Source organism: Bubalus bubalis, chromosome 14 (genome assembly GCF_019923935.1).
Source record: "Bubalus bubalis isolate 160015118507 breed Murrah chromosome 14, NDDB_SH_1, whole genome shotgun sequence".
Classification (NCBI taxonomy): Eukaryota; Metazoa; Chordata; class Mammalia; order Artiodactyla; family Bovidae; genus Bubalus; species Bubalus bubalis.
Genome location: NC_059170.1, coordinates 67,140,820 through 67,160,648, shown reverse-complemented (window position 1 = coordinate 67,160,648; position 19,829 = coordinate 67,140,820). Strand labels below are relative to the sequence as shown.

The 19,829-nt window shown below is 42.5% G+C and overlaps 1 protein-coding gene across 8 annotated transcripts in view; it reads left to right on the top strand.

The window, feature by feature from the left end:
- The window catches only part of DHTKD1 (dehydrogenase E1 and transketolase domain containing 1), a 41,117-nt gene that overhangs the window by 9,420 nt on the left and 11,868 nt on the right, over positions 1-19,829 (top strand). For 6 of the 8 annotated variants that reach the window (XM_045162723.1, XM_045162722.1, XM_006077742.4 and 3 more), the window contains exons 4-11: positions 97-291; positions 5,072-5,341; positions 11,193-11,364; positions 12,585-12,783; positions 14,723-15,035; positions 16,230-16,314; positions 16,791-16,930; positions 18,210-18,360. In XM_045162723.1, the coding sequence (XP_045018658.1) occupies positions 97-291; positions 5,072-5,341; positions 11,193-11,364; positions 12,585-12,783; positions 14,723-15,035; positions 16,230-16,314; positions 16,791-16,930; positions 18,210-18,360 (1,525 nt within the window). The remainder of the gene's footprint in view (positions 1-96; positions 292-5,071; positions 5,342-11,192; positions 11,365-12,584; positions 12,784-14,722; positions 15,036-16,229; positions 16,315-16,790; positions 16,931-18,209; positions 18,361-19,829) is intronic. The other 2 variants (XM_006077743.4, XM_025264486.3) reach the window with 2 other exon arrangements.

The following is a 19,829-nucleotide window of genomic DNA, read 5'->3' as shown; positions in this document are numbered from 1 at the left end:
AGCTGCTTGAAGCAATGCGGGGGCTCCTTAAATGTGTTTGGCTTTGAACCAGGTAGTCGGCTCTCCTGTATCTAGTGTGTCTGATGTGTTCCACAGGAGTTTGACCACTTTTTGGCCACCAAGTTTGCCACAGTGAAGCGATATGGAGGCGAAGGAGCAGAAAGCATGATGGGCTTTTTCTACGAGCTGCTGAAAATGGCGGCTTACAGCGGAGTAACCGATGTTATTATTGGGATGCCCCATAGAGGGAGGCTGAACTTGCTGACGGGCCTTCTACAGTTCCCTCCAGAGGTAAAAGGCCTTCTGTTTTTCCCACCAGTGATGTGCAATTGACTGAAACGGAGTAAAGCTGATGGTGATAATCGCTTTTAGAAAACTGACTGAGCATATGAGTCATTGGTCCAGGAGACAACTTCATTAATTGATGAAAACTGATGCTGTTGGACCTGGTGTTTAGGTTGATTTTCCTATATCTCTTTACAGGAATTCTTTCTTCACTCAGGAAAGTTAAAAGTTAGTTTGTTTCCTAAGGATGATGCAAACAGATAAATTCTGTTTTTTGAAGCATGCTTGCCCTATTTCATAAAAATCATTCAAACAAACACAAAGATCTGTGCAGTTTGATAAAATGTCATCCTCCAGAAAGTAATTTTTACCTTCTACTTATTTGCAGATTATAGTTGATAGATTGTATGAAACTAATAAAACATTGTTATCTCAAGAGATCCTCCAAAGTGAGTAGTTTTATTGGTTATTGGATCTTTCATATTCTTGTTCAGTCCGACTCAGATGCTCTGTAAATCTTGAAGCACTTGAGGGTCAGGGCACAATATTCAATGACAGGGAACGTCAGAGAGACCCAATGCCTGATAAGGTTATGTCAATTATACATGGGTAAACCTTACCGCTATTCTTGGCCAGGAGATTAAAAACAATTATAAATGCTAGGTAGTTCCTCAGGGGTTCAGTGGTTAGGAGTTGCTGCTTTCACTGCCAGGCTTCGGTTCAATCCTGGATCAGAGAACTAAGATCCCACAAGCCATGTGTCACAGCAAAAAACAAACAAAAAATACCATATGACCCAGAAACTCCACTCCTGGGTATATATTTGAAGAAAACAAAAGCACTAATTTGGAAAGATACACACACCCCAATGTTCTTCAGTTCAGTTCAGTTCAGTCGCTCAGTCGTGTCTGACTCTTTGCGACCCCATGAATCGCAGCACACCAGGCCTCTCTGTCCATCACCAACTCCCGGAGTTCACTCAGACTCACGTCCATCGAGTCAGTGATGCCATCCAGCCATCTCATCCTCTGTCGTCCCCTTCTCCTCCTGCCCCCAATCTCTGCCAGCATCAGTCTTTTCCAATAAGTCAACTCTTTGCATGAGGTGGCCAAAGTACTGGCAGTATTATTTATAATTGATAAGATACAGCAACAACCTAAGTGTCCATCAACAGATAAATAGATGTGGCATACACACATATAATGGAATATAACTCAGACATAAAAAATAATGTAAATTTGTCATTCAGAACAATAGGAATGGACTTGCAAGGTTTTATGCTTAGTGAAGTAAGCCACACAAAGCTAAATACTACATGTTATCACTTACATGTGAAATCTAAAAAATAAAACAAACTAATGACTATAACAAAAAAGAAACAGACTCACAGGTAGAACAACCTAGTGGTTACCAGTGGGGAGAGGAAAAATGGGAAGGGGTAATATAGGGATATGGGATTGAGAGATATAAATTACTTTGCAAAAAATTAATAAGCTAAAGACTATATTGTAAAACACAGAGAATATAGCCAATATTTTATAGTAACTAAATGAAGTAAAATCTCTAAAAGTTATGAATCACTATGTTGTATATGTGGAATTTATATAATATTGTAAATCAACTATACCTCAATCCAAAAAATTTTCTTAATTAAAAAAATACACATGATGTCATGTCTGGGGGCCAAGTTTTACCTTTTTTGTTTATACTTCAGTGTTTCTGATGCTAAGAGATCTTAATCAGCTTTGAAAACTCACTGTAGAAAAGGTAGAATACAACAGAATAAAATGATTGACAGATGGAGGTGTGCTTTGACACCTGCAGAAATTCTTAAACCAAAAATTGCATTCCTAAAATATCCCAGACAAAGCAGTTACTCAAAAGCACAGAAATGATTATCAATGACTGTACTTGTGAACATTCATTGGATCATAGAAAAAGCAAGAGAGTTCCAGAAAAACATCTACTTCTTCTGTATTGACTATACCAAAGCCTTTGACTGTGTGGATCACAATAAACTGTGGAAAATTCTTAAAGAGATAGGAATACCAGACCACCCGACCTGCCTCCTGAGAAATCTGTATGCAGGTCAGGAAGCAACAGTTAGAACCAGCCATGGAACAACAGACTGGTTCCAAATTGGGAAAGGAGTATGTCAAGGCTGTATATTGTCACCCTGCTTATTTAACTTATATGCAGGGTACATCATGTGAAACGCTGGACTGGAGGAAGCACAAGCTGGAATCAAGAATTCCAGGAGACATATCAACCTCAGATATGCAGATGACACCACCCTTATGGCACAAAGCGAAGAAGAACTAAAGAGTCTCTTGATGAAAGTGAAAGAGGAGAGTGAAAAAGCTGGCTTGAACCTAAACATTCAAAAAAACTAAGATCATGGCATCTAGTCCCATCACTTTATGGCAAATAGACGGGGAAACAATGGAAACAGTGACAGACTTTATTTTCTTGGGCTCCAAAGTCACTGTAGATGGTGACTGCAGCTATGAGATTAAAAGACCCTTGCTCCTTGGAATAAAAATTATGATCGACCTAGACAGCATATTAAAAAGCAGAGACATTACTTTGCCAACAAAGGTCTGTCTAATCGAAGCTATGGTTTTTCCAGTAGTCATAGATGGATGTGAGAGTTGGACCTTAAAGAAAGCTGAGCGCCGAAGAATTGATGGTTTTGACCTGTGGTGTTGGAGAAGACTCTTGAGAGTCCCTTGGACTGCAAGGAGTTCAAACCAGTTAATCCTAAAGGAAATCAATCCCAAATATTCATTGGAAGGACTGATGCTGAAGCTGAAGCTCCAATATTCTGGCCAGCTGATGTGAAGAACTGACTCATTGGTAAAGACCCTGATGCTGGGAAAGATTGAAGGCAAGAGGAGAAAGGGCCAACAGAGGATGAGGTGGTGGAATGGCATCACTTACTTGATGGACACGAATTTGAGCAAGCTTCAGGAGTTGGTGATGGACAGGGAAGCCTGGCATGCTGCAGTCCATGGGTCGCTAAGAGTCAGATACGACTGAGCGACTGAACTGAACTAAAGTGAAGCTTGTGAAAATCACATTTCTTCCTATCCTGTGAGTTTGTATATTCCTATTTGCAGTGAGGGCAATAAGAAGCTTTTGGGTCATTTAAACTATTTGGCCAATTGAGCATAACATACTGTCCTTGGTAGATAGTTTGATTTGAGACCCAGCTTTGTAGCCAAGAATCTTTAAACTTTTGTAGCCAAGTAATTTCTCTTGCTCATCCTTTTTTTTTTTTTAATTCTCAAACTCCTAATTTATCCCTCCTCTTCCCCTTTAGTAACCATAAGATTGTTTTCTATGTCTGTGCATCTGTTTCTGTTTTGTAAATAAGTTCTCTTTTTTTTTTGTCTGCATTGCTCAACTTGTGGGATTTTAGTTACCCGACAAGAGACTGAGCCTAGGCCATCGGGAGTGAAAGTGCAGAATCCTAACCACTGGACCACCAGGGATTTCCTATATCATTTCTTTAGATTGCGCGCACAAGTCTTTTGTCATTTTCTGTCTGATTTACTTCACTTAGTGTGATAATCTCTAGGTCTATCCATGTTGCTGCGAATGGCATTATTTCATTCTATTTTGTGGCTGAGTACTGAGCGACTTCACTTTCACTTTTCACTTTCCTGCATTGGAGAAGGAAATGGCAACCCACTTCAGTGTTCTTGCCTGGAGAATCCCAGGGATGGGGGAACCTGGTGGGCTGCCGTCTATGGGGTCGCACAGAGTCGGACACAACTGAAGTGACTTAGGAGCAGCAGTATTCCATTATATACATACCATATTTTCTTTATCCATTGTCCATCAATGGACACTTAGGTTCTTTCCATGTGTTGGGTATTGTAAATAGTGCTGCTGGTGGACACTGGGGTGCTTGTACTAATTAGAGTTTTATATGACGGATATATGCCCAGGAGTGGATTGCTGGGTTGTATGGCAACTGTATTTTTAGTCTTTTAGCTTGTTCATTTTTAAAATAGATAGTAACACCTATCTCATAGAAAAGTATGAAAATGAGGTGACAGAATGTATGCAGAGAAGTCCTTTGAGAATAGCGAAATATAGTTTCTTTTTTTTAATTTTAAAAATCAATGATTTATTTATCAATTACTCATTATATTTTGTAAAGAGAACATATTTAGAATCTTTAATAGCACTTTGCTACTTTTCATGTTCAAAATATCCGTACATTTTTCACAATTTTGAAACTAAAATGGTACCAGAACTTACATAGATGCTACAGCCTGAGAATCGCAAAATAGTGTCTTAGATGTCACTTGAGCTAAGTAGTGGATGTCATCCTGTGACTAAATGGGATGAAGTTCTTATTTTCCTTTAATTATAAAAATTATAAGAATAATTCTTGTTAGCAATTCATGTGTTTATATACTTGAATAATTCAATAACTCAAATAATAGCAAGTATTCCTGTTAATTTAACAAGAATACTAGTTCTTTTGGAAAATGCATTCTAACAAGTGCATTTAAGAAAAAAATTTTGCTTATTGCAAGGCAGAGGTATCTTACTGTCTGCATCATGCTGGACTTGTCTTAACGTGTTAGAACTTCATTTGATGATGAACATCTCCAAATAGCTCCGTGCATTCTAGCAGTTACAAGTGTGTGCTTATCTTTAAATAATGCATGGTCACGATATATATACAACATGTACATAAAGTTTTTTTTAGATTGTGTGATTTAAAAAAACCACCTCTTCGCATTTGTTCTTGTGTGTTTACTCGGCTTAGCTGATGTTCCGTAAAATGCGAGGCTTAAGTGAGTTTCCAGAAAACGTCTCAGCCGTTGGCGATGTCCTGTCTCACCTAACATCCTCGGTTGACCTGGACTTCGGTGCGCACCATCCCCTCCACGTGACTATGCTGCCCAACCCCTCGCACCTGGAAGCCGTGAACCCTGTGGCAGTCGGGAAGACTCGGGGCAGGCAGCAGTCCAGGCAGGATGGGGACTACTCCCTGGACAGTTCAGCTCAGCCTGGGGACAAAGTCATCTGCTTACAGGTACTGGGAGCTTCAGGAAGTAAGGCCAGAAGTTGGGAATACTGGGAAGAAAGAATGTCCAGTTTGGTAGTTGTCATGGCAGTCCGAATGGGGGTTGAAAAAGAATTTCCAGAGTACTGCAGAAAGGAGTGAGTTTATTAAGATCAAAGAGCAGAGACAATGTGGGCACTGGGAGCAGGGCTGGCCAGCACCTCCTGGCAGACCAGGGAGAGCCAATAGGACACTGTTAGAACAGCCAGCTGCTCAAGGGAGAGCCAGCTTTTGTGGCTTAGCTGCAAAAGGCAATGGCACCCTGCTCCAGTACTCTTGCCTGGAAAATCCCATGGACAGAGGAGCCTGGTGGGCTGCAGTCCATGGGGTCTGCATGCACCAGTCAATTTTTATAGCCTCAAGACAAAGAAAATTCCTGCTGGAAGGGTGGTATTAGGTGATCGGTTGCTGCTGCTGCTAAGTCACTTCAGTCGTGTCTGACTCTGTGCGACCCCATAGACGGCAGCCCACCAGGCTCCCCCGTCCCTGGGATTCTCCAGGCAAGAACACTGGAGTGGGTTGCCATTTCCTTCTCCAGTGCAGGAAAGTGAAAAGTGAAAGGGAAGTTGCTCAGTTGTGTCCAACCCTCAGCGACCCCATGGACTGCAGCCTACCAGGCTCCTCCGTCCATGGGATTTTCCAGGCAAGAGTACTGGAGTGGGGTGCCATTTAATGCCTAGAGGATAATTAATCCTGGATATCAATAACTGGGTCTTTACACCCAGTGAAAACAGTTAAATCTACAAGGCAGTAGAATATTTGTCTACATATACAAATAACTGGGGGCTTCTCAGATGGCACTAGTGGTAAAGAATCTGACTGTCAACGCAGGAGACATAACAGATGCAAGTTCGATCTCTGAGTCAGGAAGATGCCCTAGGGGAGGGCATGGCAACCCACTCCAGTATGCATCCCTGGAGAATCCAATGGACAGAGGAGGCTAGCCAGCTATGGTCCATAAGGTTGCAAAGAGTCAGACACAGCTGAATCTATTAAGCATGCACAAATAACTACATTATCTTATTGTTAATTTTCCATGGGCCAGAAACTTTTAGTAAATAAATTGTCAGGTAAGCACATTTGAATTTGATTATGATATAGCATTTCTAAATAGAAATCTTCACATTGTTAGCCATACATTCTCTTCACCTTTCACCTGAATTTGTGAGACTCTAAAATAGTTCAGTTATTCACATTTTCCCAGTACATTAAGCTGATGTTAGGACTGATTTCTGAAGTAAGAGGTGAAAGTGGCATGTTCTTTAAACTGATGAGAAACTGCCCTCTTCTGTCTACTTCATGTTCCCCAAACATTTTACCCTGCTGTGTCTGCCTGTGTCTTGCCTCATTCAAGTTCAACATTCTAATTTATTGTGGAAACCTGAAATCTGGAGTCTATAAAATCATTCTGGGTGAAACTGTAGATGCTATTTTTGCTGTCTGTCATTCATCTTAGTCCTGGACCTGGTGGGATTGTGTTGTCATTTGTTATTGGCTCTGTATTTGATTGAGTGGTTTCTGCTGCCTCCAAAATTCCTTGGGGCTTATGGACCTGACTCCTCAAAGCCTTATGAGCAACAGTGGAATTTTTGGAGCTTCCCTTGTAGCTCAGTTGGTAAAAAATCTGCCTGCAATGCAGGAGACCTGGGTTCAATTCCTGGGTTGGGAAGATCCCCTGGAGAAGGAAATGGCAACCCACTCCAGTATTCTTGCCTGGAGAATCCCATGGACAGAGGAGCCGGGCAGGCTACAGTCCATGGGGTCACAAGAGTCAGACACGACTTAGTGACTAAACCACCACCACCATGGAGTCTTTTCTCTTTTGATTTAAGAAAGTAAATAAAATTAGCAGATGACACATGGCTTTAGCGTCAAGAACCCTAAGACCATGATAAAATGACGCAAGTTATGAACAGACGTTATGTTCTTAGCAGCGCCTCTTCTGTGAGTCACCCATCTCTCTTCCTTGCTTTATGGGTCTCCTTTTACATCATTCACATCATTACCACACAGAAGTCCCATCAGCCAGGAGACCAAAGAGTGAGGAGTTTTCAGATGCCTGGAACCCCGTGACTCTGTGTGGGCCAGCATGTGGCTGAGGGCTGGATCTGACAGTGTAGTCTGGTGAGAAATGGCAAGGATTCTGGAACCATGAAAAGCTGAGTTCAGATTCTGGCTTTTCAGTCTTCCAGCTTGCCCTTCAGGCTTCCCAGGTGGCGCTAGTGGTAAAGAACCCGTCTGCCAATGCAGGAGACAACATAAGAGACATGGGTCAGAAAGATCCCTTGGAGGAGGGCTTGGCAACCCATTCCAGGATTCTTGCCTGGAGAATCCCATGGACAGCGGAGCCTGGTGGGCAAGGTCCATAGGGTCACAAAGAGCTGGACACGACTGAAGTGATTTAGGCTTCCCTGGTGGCTCAGACAGTTAAGCGTCTACAGCTTGGCCTTCTTGCTTGATTCTGTCCCGTCGGTTCCCTGGATCTCAGAGGTCAATGGAAATGTGTTACGTTTCCAGATGTTCTGAGGGTTAAATGAGAACTCAGTGAATTCCTTAACCCAGGGGATGGGTTTGGCAGGGTGAAGAAATCAGTAGAAAAAATGGAAGCATCACAGAAGGTTTAGTCCTAGCCTTGTGAAATGCATACTCTTTCTGAACCTTGATTTTCTCACCTGTAAAAGGAACAGTAGAAATTCCTTTCCCTGGCCCCCCACACATGGTAGATGAATGGGTTAATAGAGATAATGTTTATAGTGTTGAGGAGGTAATGTAAGGGTGTGTTATTACTGTTCTTGGATGCTCCAAAATGTCATTCATCTCTGTAGACCCCTATCTACAGGAAGGTGTGGGCTGGAGAGTTCACCAAGGAAAGCAGGGATTCCTTTCTTAACTAAAATGTTCTACTTGTATATACAAATTACTCTTTTAAGGACATTTTCACTGTCATTAAAAAAATTACCTTCCAAGGATTCTTTCTTCATTCGTATTTAAGTCTTTTATTTCTGCTATTAATTAGGGCCACAGTGGTTACCATATCAGATTAATTACAATGGACTGGTTCAAAATTGGGAAAGGAGTATGTCAAGGTTGTATATTGTCACCCTGCATATTTAACTTATATGCAGAGTACATCATGCAAAATGCCACGCTGGATAACTCACAAGCTGGAATCAAGATTGCTGGGAGAAATATCAACAACCTCCGGTATGCAGATGATAACCACTTTAATGGCAGAAAGTGAAGAGGATCTAAAATGCCTCTTGATGAAGATGAAAGAGGAGAGAGAAAAATCTGCCTTAAAACTCAACATTAAAAAAACAAAGATCATGGCATCTGGTCCTATCACTTCATGGCAAATAGATGGGAGAAAAAGTGGAAACAGTGTCATATTTCATATTCTTGGGCTCCAGAATTAATGTGGACAGTGACTGCAGTCACGAAATTAAAAGACTTTTGCTCCTTGAAGAAAAACTACAACAAACCTAGACAGCATATTAAAAAGCAGAGACATCACTTTACCAACAAAGTTCTGTATAGTCAAACCTATGGTTTTTCCAGTAGTCATGGATGGATGTCAGAGTTGGACCATAAAGAAGGCTGAACACCGAAGAATTGATGCTTTTGAGCTGTGGTGCTGAAGAAGACTCTTGAGAATCCCTTGGACTGCAAGGAGATCAAACCAGTCATTTCTAAAGGAAATCAACCCTGAATATTCTTTGGAAGGACTGGTGCTGAAGCTGAAACTCCAATACTTTGGCCACGTGATTCAAGGAGCTGACTCATTGGAAAAGACCCTGATGCTGGGAAAGATTGAGGGCAGGAGGAGAAGGGGATGACCGAGAATGAGGCAGTTGGCATCACCAACTCAATGGACATGAGTTTGAGCAAACTCAGGGAGATAGTGAAGGACAGGGAAGCCTGGCATGCTACAGTCCATGGGGTCACAAAGAGTTGGATAGGACTTAGCGACTGAACAAATTAATTAACTTTTTTTGCCACACCAAGAGGCTTTTGGGATGTTAGCTTCCCCATCTAAGGGATTGAACCCAGGCCTTGGTAGTGAAAGCACTGAGTCCTAATCATTGGACTGCCATGTAATTCCCCATATCAGGTCATTTTACCCTTTTTTTTCAGATCATGTTATTCTTTAGTTGAGCATTTTGGCTGTTTATTTGTTTTTTTCTTTTTTTGTTTTATCAAAACTCCTTTATTTTTTTTTAATTATCAAAGATTATAATTTTATAGTATTGAGAAATATAGAACAAAATACAATTATTGGAGGATAATTGCTCTACAATATTGTATTGACCTCTCCCACTCATCAACACAAATCAGTGACAGGTATACATACATATGTTCCCTCCCTCTTGAACCCCCCCGCCCCATCTCCCATGCCTCTAGGTTGTCAGAGAACACTGGGTTGAGCTCCCTGTTTTATACAGTAAATTCTCACTTGCTATCTATTTTACATATGGTAATGTATATGTTTCCATGCTATTCTCTCCAATTATCCCTTATTTTTTTACTTAATAACTTTTAAATTAAAATACATTATATAACATTACATAAAATTTATGTGTACAACATACACCTTATTGATAAAATAGCCTTCTATATAGCATGAAGTCAGTGGCACTCATACTTTCCCCTAAGATCTACAATTCCCCCATTATTTGCTTTCAACTTTTCCAAAAAAAATTGACTCCCCTTTCTATCACCTTCCATTTCCCAGTTTTTTTTAATTTGTTTATTGAAGTGTAGTTGATTTACAGTATTGTGTTAATTTCTGCAATATAGCAAAGTGAGTTATTTATACACATATATATACATTCTTTTAAAAATTCTTTTCCATTCTGGTTTATTACAGGATGTTGAATATAGTTCCCTGTGCTCTACAGTAGGACCTTGTCAGGTCTTGTGCTATCATGATCTAGTAGATTTCGAAAGTTTTGGAAGAAGAGCACATTTCAGAGATTCTCTTAAAACAATATTTTGCCCTTTCCTCAAAGCCTCCTTTCATTTGTGTATGATATGCTCCTCGCCCCCCACCCCCCATCTTTGCTGTCAATCATTCTCTTTTATGTTCACAGTGGTGGCCAACACACCTAGCGGGGAGGTGGTGATGTGAGCGACACCCTCTCATTTTGGGGGAAATCTGACTGGGGAAGAGTGAGGGTTCGAAGTTATTTTGTTCCTTGCGTCTTGCAGGCCACTTTCATGATTGCTTTCCTAGAGCCGATTCTCCTGCGTCTCCCATCACCCTACCTTCTCTGGTGCTGCTGTGCACACTATCATGTTGATGGGGATGCAAGAGGCCATGGGTACAGGTGATGATGTAGGGTGGAAGGAATAGGTCAACTGGTCGTAGCTGCAAGAGGAAAAGGGCTGATTTAGCATCATTGAGAGCTGCTTTAGGAAGTTCTATAATGAGCAGATTTTTTAGGAGGGGAGGGAGCAGCTTTTTATAAACAGAGGTGCAGGGACAGGGCTTCCCCGGTGGCTCAGTGGTAAAGGATCTGCCGGCCAATGCAGGAGACATAGCAGACGCAGGTTCAATCCCTGGGTCAGGAAGATCCCCTGGAGGAGGAAATGGCAACCTACTCCAGTATTCTTGCCTGGGAAATCCCATGGACAGAGGAGCCTGGTGGGCTACAGTCCAAAGGGTCACAAAGAGTCGGACACAACTGAGCATGCACGTGGCATGTGGCAACCAGGGAGTGCTGAGAGCATGGTTGTTTTTTGTTGCTGTTACTATTAGGTTACTAAACCTACATGTCTCCACCCCTTACGTTCATTTTCTTATCTCTCCCTCATGATCTAGGTTCATGGTGATGCTTCTTTCTGTGGTCAAGGGATTGTTCCTGAAACATTTACGCTCTCTAATCTCCCACATTTCAGAATTGGTGGGAGTGTCCATTTGATTGTCAATAACCAGCTGGGTTACACCACTCCTGCAGAAAGAGGAAGGTCTTCCTTATACTGTAGTGACATCGGTATGTAACCCAGGGAAGAGCTGATGTTGAGTCAAATAAGGTATTCCTAGAGAAACTTCCGTTACAGTTCACTCAGAACAGGGAGCCTCACTGCTGGTCCCACTTTAATTTTGGGATCAGATATGGCCAGTGGTCGCCAGCAGTGTTGTAAACTTCCTTTCAAAGTCCAGTGTGATCTTTCAATCCCAGGAAATAAGAGTGGAACTTAGGGGGTCCCATCTCAAATTGCTGATGTATCCAGTTGAATGATCTGGTATAATCCAGAGATCAACACAGTTAGTACAACTGGAGTAATTGTCTTTAGATATTCAGAGTACCCAAGACCACAGTCAAAAAGGATGTGTTCAGCCAGTAAATCTGGCCAGAGGGTCTGGTTGGAAATCAGATATGAAGAAGCAAAGGCGTCCTATTTTAACCTGTGGAAATTGACAATATTAAAAGAAACACAGGGCTTCTTCTTATTCATTCCCTATTTTGTAGAGTTGGGAGAACTGTCAGATGGTGAGAACTGTACTGTTTTTATATCCAGAGCCTGGCCTGGTTGCCATTTGGGACTATCTATGTGAATTTTTTTTGATTAGTTAGAGATTTTGAAAATTCATTCTCAACCAACTCTTTGAAGAAATCCTTTTTTTTTCCCTTAGGCTACATCTTTTAAAGACCCTTTTATCTCAGGAGGAAAGATAATAGTCATAATGATAACAACACACACACATCCGTTATTAGGTACCTGGCTGGAATAATGCTCCTATCTCCCAGTGATGTCCTAAAGCATCAATGAGTTATATGCATTAACTCATTGATGCTTTAGGACATCACTGGGAGATAGGAGCATTATTCCAGTGTCCCAGATTAGGAGACTGGAATTCATGACTTTACCAGGATCACACAGACACAAATACTGGGTCTGAAACTCTCTCTTGTCAGCTGGCCTCCAAAGTGAAGGTTCTTTTTTTTTTTTTTTTTGGTGGTGGGTGGGGAGGTGTTGCACTGTGTGACTTGTAGGATCTCAGTTCCCTGACCAGAGATTGAACCTGGCCTTGGCAGTGAAAGCCCAGAATCCTAACCACTAGGCTTCCAAGGAAATCCCAAAGTGCGGGTTCTTAACACCCAAGCCAAACTACCCCTGCAATGTGGGCTGTCTCCCCAGGTGGGCAACAGGATTTGGGGGTAGGTTCATGGGGTGACTGGCTGGCTTCATTCTGTCTTCTCTGCCTCAGGGAAGCTGGTGGGCTGTGCCATCATTCACGTCAATGGAGACAGCCCAGAGGAAGTGGTGCGGGCCGCACAACTGGCGTTCGAATACCAGCGCCAGTTCCGGAAAGATGTGATTGTTGACTTGTTGTGCTACAGGCAGTGGGGCCACAATGAGCTGGACGAGCCCTTCTTCACCAACCCAGGCATGTACCAGATCATCAGGTATGAGGCTGAGCCATCATGTGCCCTCTCCCCTGCAGTGCTCACATTAGTATTTGTATTAGACTCACTTCAGGAAGGTGACCAGCTTTCCCAGTGTGCCTGGGACATGACAGTCTCAGTGCTCAAACTGGGACAACCCTGAGCACACTGGGATGATCACCCTGCGGGTCATAGGAAAGCTCCCCATGTTTTTCCAACTCTACATGTCTCCTCAGTGAAGAGACAAAGGGAAGCTTAACAGCCTCACTTAGCAGGTGGGAGGAATGGACAGCCAGGTCTTGCTGCTGCTGCTGCTAAGTCGCTTCAGTCGTGTCCGACTCTGTGCGACCCCATAGATGGCAGCCCACCAGGCTCCCCCGTCCCTGGGATTCTCCAGGCAAGAACACTGGAGTGGGTTGCCATTTCCTTCTCCAATGCAGGAAAGTGAAAAGTGAAAGTGAAGTCGTGTCCAACTCTTCGCAACCCCATGGACTGCAGCCTACCAGGCTCCTCCGTCCATGGGATTTTCCAGGCAAGAGTACTGGAGTGGGGTGCCATCGCCTTCTCTGAGCCAGCTCTTGAGATTTACCTTTTTAGATGCTAGAAAGTAAAACAGATCCCTCTTTCCTGCTTGATTTCCTCATAGACATAAATTAAAGCAGAGGAATAAACTTGGTGACATTTTATGGGCCTTTCTGGTCATAGGTAGCAGACTGCCCTTGGAGGAACAAATCTGAGTTCTCCATTGAGCTTTTTTTTTTTTTTAAAACCACCCAGTTTTCTTTTTTCCTTTTCTTTTGGCTACACTGGTCTTTCTTGCAACCCACAGGCTTTTCTTGTTGCAGCACAAGGGCTCTCTAGTTTCCCCGTGGCATGTTGAATCTTGGTTCCTAGACCAGGGATCGAACCCACGTCCCCTGCATTGGAAGGCGGATTCTCAACCACTGAACCACTAAATGGAGGAAGTCCCTCCATTTAGCTTTGAACTTAGCACCTGAATGATGTGACTCAGGACCCCATTTTTAAGAATATATCCTGTCTACCTTTCACTTTTTTTAACGATGACAGTGGTCAATGTGACCAGACTTTGTCATGTAAAATATTATGGGAACTCAGAGCAGCAGCATGGTTATTTCTATTTTTGTAAAATCCAGATGCAGAATAGTTACAGGCTTATTCAAGCAACCTGAAACAGGTGTTGGCAAATTTGGTTCAAACTTTTTTAAGTAAAAGAATGCAGAATAAGTAGATAATATAGGTCAGCCTCATAAATAACTGTCCAGAATTAACAATTGGTAAAAAACAAACAAGCAAAAAAAACTCCTCTACTCATTATTTCTACCTGACTGCAGACAGAAGCTTATAAAGATAAACTTGTTTTCTCTAGCTTGCCTGGAACAAGTGGTTACACACCATTACCTTTAAAAAACAAAGTTATTGGTGTGAAAGTCACATGACATAAAATAGATCTTTTTTTTTTTGGCTGCTTGGCATGGCATATGGGACCTTAGTTCCCTTACACCCCCTGCAGTGGAAGCATGGAGTCTTAGCCACTGGACTGACACGGAATTCCTTAAATGGACCATTTTTTTTTTAACTTTTTATTTTCTATTGGCGTATAGGCAATTAACAATGTTGTTTGTTTCATGTGCACAGCAAAAGGACTCAGCCATACATATATATCTATCCATTCTTCCCCAAACTCCTGTCCCATCCAGGCTGCCACATGACATTGAGCAGAATTCCATATGCTATACAGTAGGTTAAAATGGACCATTTTAAAGTGAACGATTCAGTGTGAATTGTATTAATACAAGCACCTCCTCTGTCTAGTCCCAAAACATTTCCTGCATACATTTTTATAGCAATGACACTTCAGAATACCTTTGATAATAACTGTGTCTGTCTCTCTTTGATTTTTACAAACATGTTGATTTTTGTTTCCCTCCTCCTTGGACAGAGCCCGGAAGAGCATCCCCGATACGTATGCAGAGTACCTTATGGCCAACGGACTCACAACCCAGGAGGAGGTGTCGGAAATCAAAGCCTCCTACTATGTGAAGTTAAATGGCCATTTGACTCATGCGGCCCACTACAGGCCCCCTGCCACAAGCCTGCAGGCCCACTGGCAAGGCTTGGTTCAGCCAGAAGCTTGTATTACCTCCTGGAACACAGGTGTGCCCCTTGACCTCCTGCGGTTTATTGGCAAGAAGTCTGTGGAGGTGCCTGAGGAGCTCCAGATGCACAGTCACCTTCTGAAGATGCATGTGCAGGTGGGGAGCCCAGACACCCCCAGGCATTGTTTGTCCATCTCTCACAGCCAAGGAATTGGCGTTGGTCTGGTCTTGTTGGTTGGCTAATGTACTTGGCAGATGTTTAATGTAAGTCGTTAGTTTCTACAAACTGATCCTAGCTGAGTTTTGGTACAGACTGTCAATTAACTCAGATTTTGTCTATCTCTAACTTCTATTTTTCCTTCACTTATTCATTCATTCATTCATTCATAATGTCTAGGGACTTCCCTGGTGGTCCAACGTGCCATGGTCCAATTTACCTTCCAATGCAAGGGGGTGGGGGTTCCCTCTCTGGTCAGAGAGCTAAGGTCCCACAGATCTCACTGCCAAAAAACCAGAATATAAACAACAGAAGCAATATTATAACAAATTCAATAAAGACCTAAAAAATTGTCCACATAAAAAAAATTTTAAAAACCCAAACATGTCTTATACATCATATGTACAGTTACTGCATGCCCATTATTAAAAACACAGCCACACAGGAATGCCCATTTTGGTTTTTCTGAGCTGTGAGCAGAAGACACTTTCATTTTGGGTAGGCAGGGGGATGGCTTAAATAAAATGAATAAAAATCAATACGCATAGTCCCCAAAAGCAACATTTGGATCCTTAAACATACTGAGGTTTTACCTATTGTCTTGTGTTAAGTATAAATTGACATACACTGGTTTGCCTGCAACTTGGTGGTTTCCTGGAACATGGAACTTCCAGCTCTAAAACTGGGAAAGCAAGGAGATACAGGCCTTCATCTTTCTTGAACTTGGATGAAGGCATGATGAACTCTGGATTATTTTAAAAAACACTAGCTTGGTTTGTAAGTTTCTATTATAGGTATAGAGACCATGAAAACAGTCTGTGTACTCACCATCCGACAGAAAGAGTAGAAGATTACTTACACCATACACCACCACTCTCCCCACTCAGCCAACTCCCTGCTACCTCCTCTCGTCCATCCGCCAGGTTAACCACTCACCTGAGTGCCTGTTTGTTTTGCCTGCTTTCAAACGTCATATACTTGCTGTCATTACTCTCATGTTACCTTCTGCGTTTCCTGTTGTATTTAATGCTATGTTTTGGAGACTTAACCATTGTTGCATTACATTTTTGAACTCAGTGTGAAAAAGGATGTGAGCTCTTAAAAGTTTCTTTTCCCCTCCCCTTCAATTTTAGTCTCGAGTGGAGAAAGTGATGGATGGAACAAAGTTAGACTGGGCCACGGCAGAAGCTCTTGCATTGGGCTCATTGCTTGCTGAAGGTACGACTTTTCTGTCTAGCTGCACAACGGATAGGGGATGCATTATATGACATCTCTTATTCGTGATGCCTGCAGTTTTGAGTTACAGCTACCTTGTATCGTTTTTATTGACTAGAGAGGTTCTTGGACATGGTGACTCTTCTTACCTGAAAACACTGTTTAATCTTAGTATAAGTCATGTCGATAACCTTCATCAGCAAATAGACTATGGAAACACAGGATTCAGGGCTGACTGTATTGGAAAGATATTTTCCCTAGTAATTATAGGCCAAATGATGACTCTTCATTCTTAAACAATTCACTTTGACTACAGAGTTTTGAATATAGGACAGGTACATTTTAAGAAGGATAATCTATTATCTTAAGGGTGATTCTCAGGATGAGCTGGTGTATAAGAATTCAGGGTCATCAGGCCTTATTATCACTTAGGTTATTCATGGGAATCTGGATTTTTCTTTTCTTCTTGCTTGCTTAAGGTTTTAATGTCCGTCTGAGTGGCCAAGATGTGGGCCGTGGAACTTTTAGCCAGAGGCACGCAATGGTTGTTTGCCAGAGGACAGATGACACTTATATCCCCCTGAACCATATGGACCCTAATCAAAAGGGGTTTCTAGAGGTAGGACATTTCATTATCTAGTGTAACACCCAGGTGGCAATGATCGTAGCTACAGACTTCTTAACGATAGATGTCAGTAACATCTGAACTTTGGGTTCAGTACTTTTTGAAATAAGGGGATGCTGAATGGATAGACAGTGCAGGTCGATCCACTTGGAATGGAAGTAACAGACTAGCAAGTAGACTAGAGCTGTTTCACTCCGGCTACTTATCTGTATTCAGGTAAATGTCCAATGGATATTCATTTTGTAAATCCAAAATTGACATTATAACCTGCTTGTTGCTGAATTCGTTAAAATAAATCAAAGATGTGGATAATAGGCCATTTTTTGGCCTATTGTTGGCCTATTTTTGGCCTAAATGTTATGTCAACATTTCTTGACAACTTAAAAAAAACAAACCCGACTTCCATAAGCTTATTTTATTCCCAAGGACTTAGCAGGCTTGATGAATTTATCTATTACCATGTATTTCCAGTCATTGAGTTAGATTCATTAGATTCAAGAGCAGAGCCTGGGTCTTTTCATTTTTGTTTCTCTAACAACTAGTGTTGGAGAAGGCAATGGCACCCCACTCCAGTACTCTTGCCTGGAAAATCCCATGGACGGAGGAGCCTGGTAGGCTGCAGTCCATGGGGTCGCTAAGAGTCAGACACGACTGAAGTGACTTTCTGCTGCTAAGTCGCTTCAGTCATGTCTGACTCTGTGCGACCCCATAGACGGCAGCCCACCAGGCTCCCCTGTCCCTGGGATTCTCCAGGCAAGAACACTGGAGTGGGTTGCCATTTCCTTCTCCAGTGCAGGAAAGTGAAAAGTGAAAGTGAAGTCGCTCAGTCGTGTCCGACTCTTAGCGACTCCATGGACTGCAGCCTACCAGGCTCCTCCGTCCATGGGATTTTCCAGGCAAGAGAACTGGAGTGGGGTGCCATTGCTTTCTCCAGTGGTGCCTGGCACATGAAGTTTATTGAATTATCCTTTAAGGTACAATTAGTGGCATATCATCTTTTTTCCCTACTCTAGCGATTTGTCTGAGAGCATGGGGTTTACTGATATTCAATATTTAAAAAAAATACACTTGTCAAAAGCAAGATTCCAGGAAATTACTTAAAGGACATGCAGCTCATATTTTCTTTAAATTAGTCTAAAATCCTCACCTTGATCAGTTATCTAGATTGGTGATCTAGATACTGAAACGTCTAGTATTTCCCCTACCCAATCAATGTCTTTTATTGATTTTTGATTTGATATATGATATCAGTTAACTTTGAATATTGCGCTAGGTCAGCAATAGCCCGCTGTCGGAAGAGGCTGTCCTGGGATTCGAGTATGGGATGAGTATTGAAAGCCCTAACCTGCTGCCCCTCTGGGAGGCTCAGTTTGGCGATTTCTTCAATGGCGCCCAGATCATCTTTGACACGTTCATCTCTGGAGGTTGGTGTCTGGTGGACGCATCACACCAGCTGCATGGGTACAAGCGTATGGAAAGGGGCCATAGCTGTGGCCACAGCATCCCTTGCCGCACTACCTGAGGGCCCGTCCTGTCATCCACTGGGGCAGAGCAGCTGTCAGACAGTTCAATATGCTGTTGGGAAGAGCACGTAAGCCTCTGAGAGCGGAAAGGCTGTGTCTCCCAGGTAGCGTGCTTGGCTCTAGGGAATGGTGCCTATACTTGCCCCACTCCTAAGAGGTCTGACTTTCAGGTCTGCTCTTGGTGTGTGTTGAGTAACTACAGCATGAATAACAAGCAGGCAGTGGTGACGCGGTGAGGACTTGTGATTAGAATGAACGTGTGTGTGTCAGTTGCTCGTTCATGTCCGACTCTTGTGACCCCGTGGACACCCCACTAGACTCCTCTGTCCATGGGATTCTCCAGGCAAGAAAACGGGAGTGGGTTGCCATTCCCTTCTCCAGGCGATCTTCCCAACCCAGGGATTGAATCTGGGTCTCCTGCATTGCAGGTGGACTCTACTGTCTGAGCCACCAGGGAAGCGTGATTAGAATGAATGACAGTCTTGAAAAGCTGCTCCCCACAGCCCAGGGTCACACAAGTATCTCAGAGTTGGAAGTTGTGCATCTTACTAGGTTTAATCATCACTTACAAAAGCAGTGCCCGCTCATTGTAGAAATTCCAAGTATATTAAGTACAAGTCTGAGTCTCCCCCGAGACCTTCCCCCCATTTTCTGGGGGAAACCACTTATGGATTTTGTGTGCACACCTCAGACCCTTCTCATGGTTGCTTCTCTGTAACTTTGTGGTCCTGAGGAAGAAAAGAGGCTTGAGGAGACTGGACTTTGCCATGTCCAGAGACTCTTCTAAACAGTCTGCTTCTCTTGTTTTGGATCTGGGATTCTAGGGCTCAGTAGTTGTGGCACATGGGCTTAGTTGCCCTGAGGCATGTGGAATCTTCCTGGACCAGGGATTGAACCCTTGTCCTCTGCATTGGAAGGGGGATTGTTAACCACTGGACTACAGAGAAAGTCACTACGTTTTTTTTTACCTGGCAACCTGCATTGAGCAAGTCTATCCATATCATTTTTCCAATGGCATTTGCTCACTTCTTGTCTCTGTGTCACATTTTGGTACTTGCAATATTTTAAGCTTTTGCATTATTAGTATATTTGGGATGGTGATTTGTGATCAGTGATCTTTGATGTCACTGTTGTGAAAAGACTGATTGCTGAAGGCTCAGATGATGGTTAGCAGTTTTTAGCAAGAAAGTTTCTTTTGATTAAGGTATGTGCGTGGTTTTTTCAGTCACGGTGCTCTTGCACATTTGCTAGACTGTGGTTTAGTGTAAATGTGAATTTTACACACAGTGGGAAACTAAACAATTCATGCGACTCACTTTATTGCAGAGTCCTGGGCTGGAACCTGCAATATCATGGAGGTTTGTCTGTAT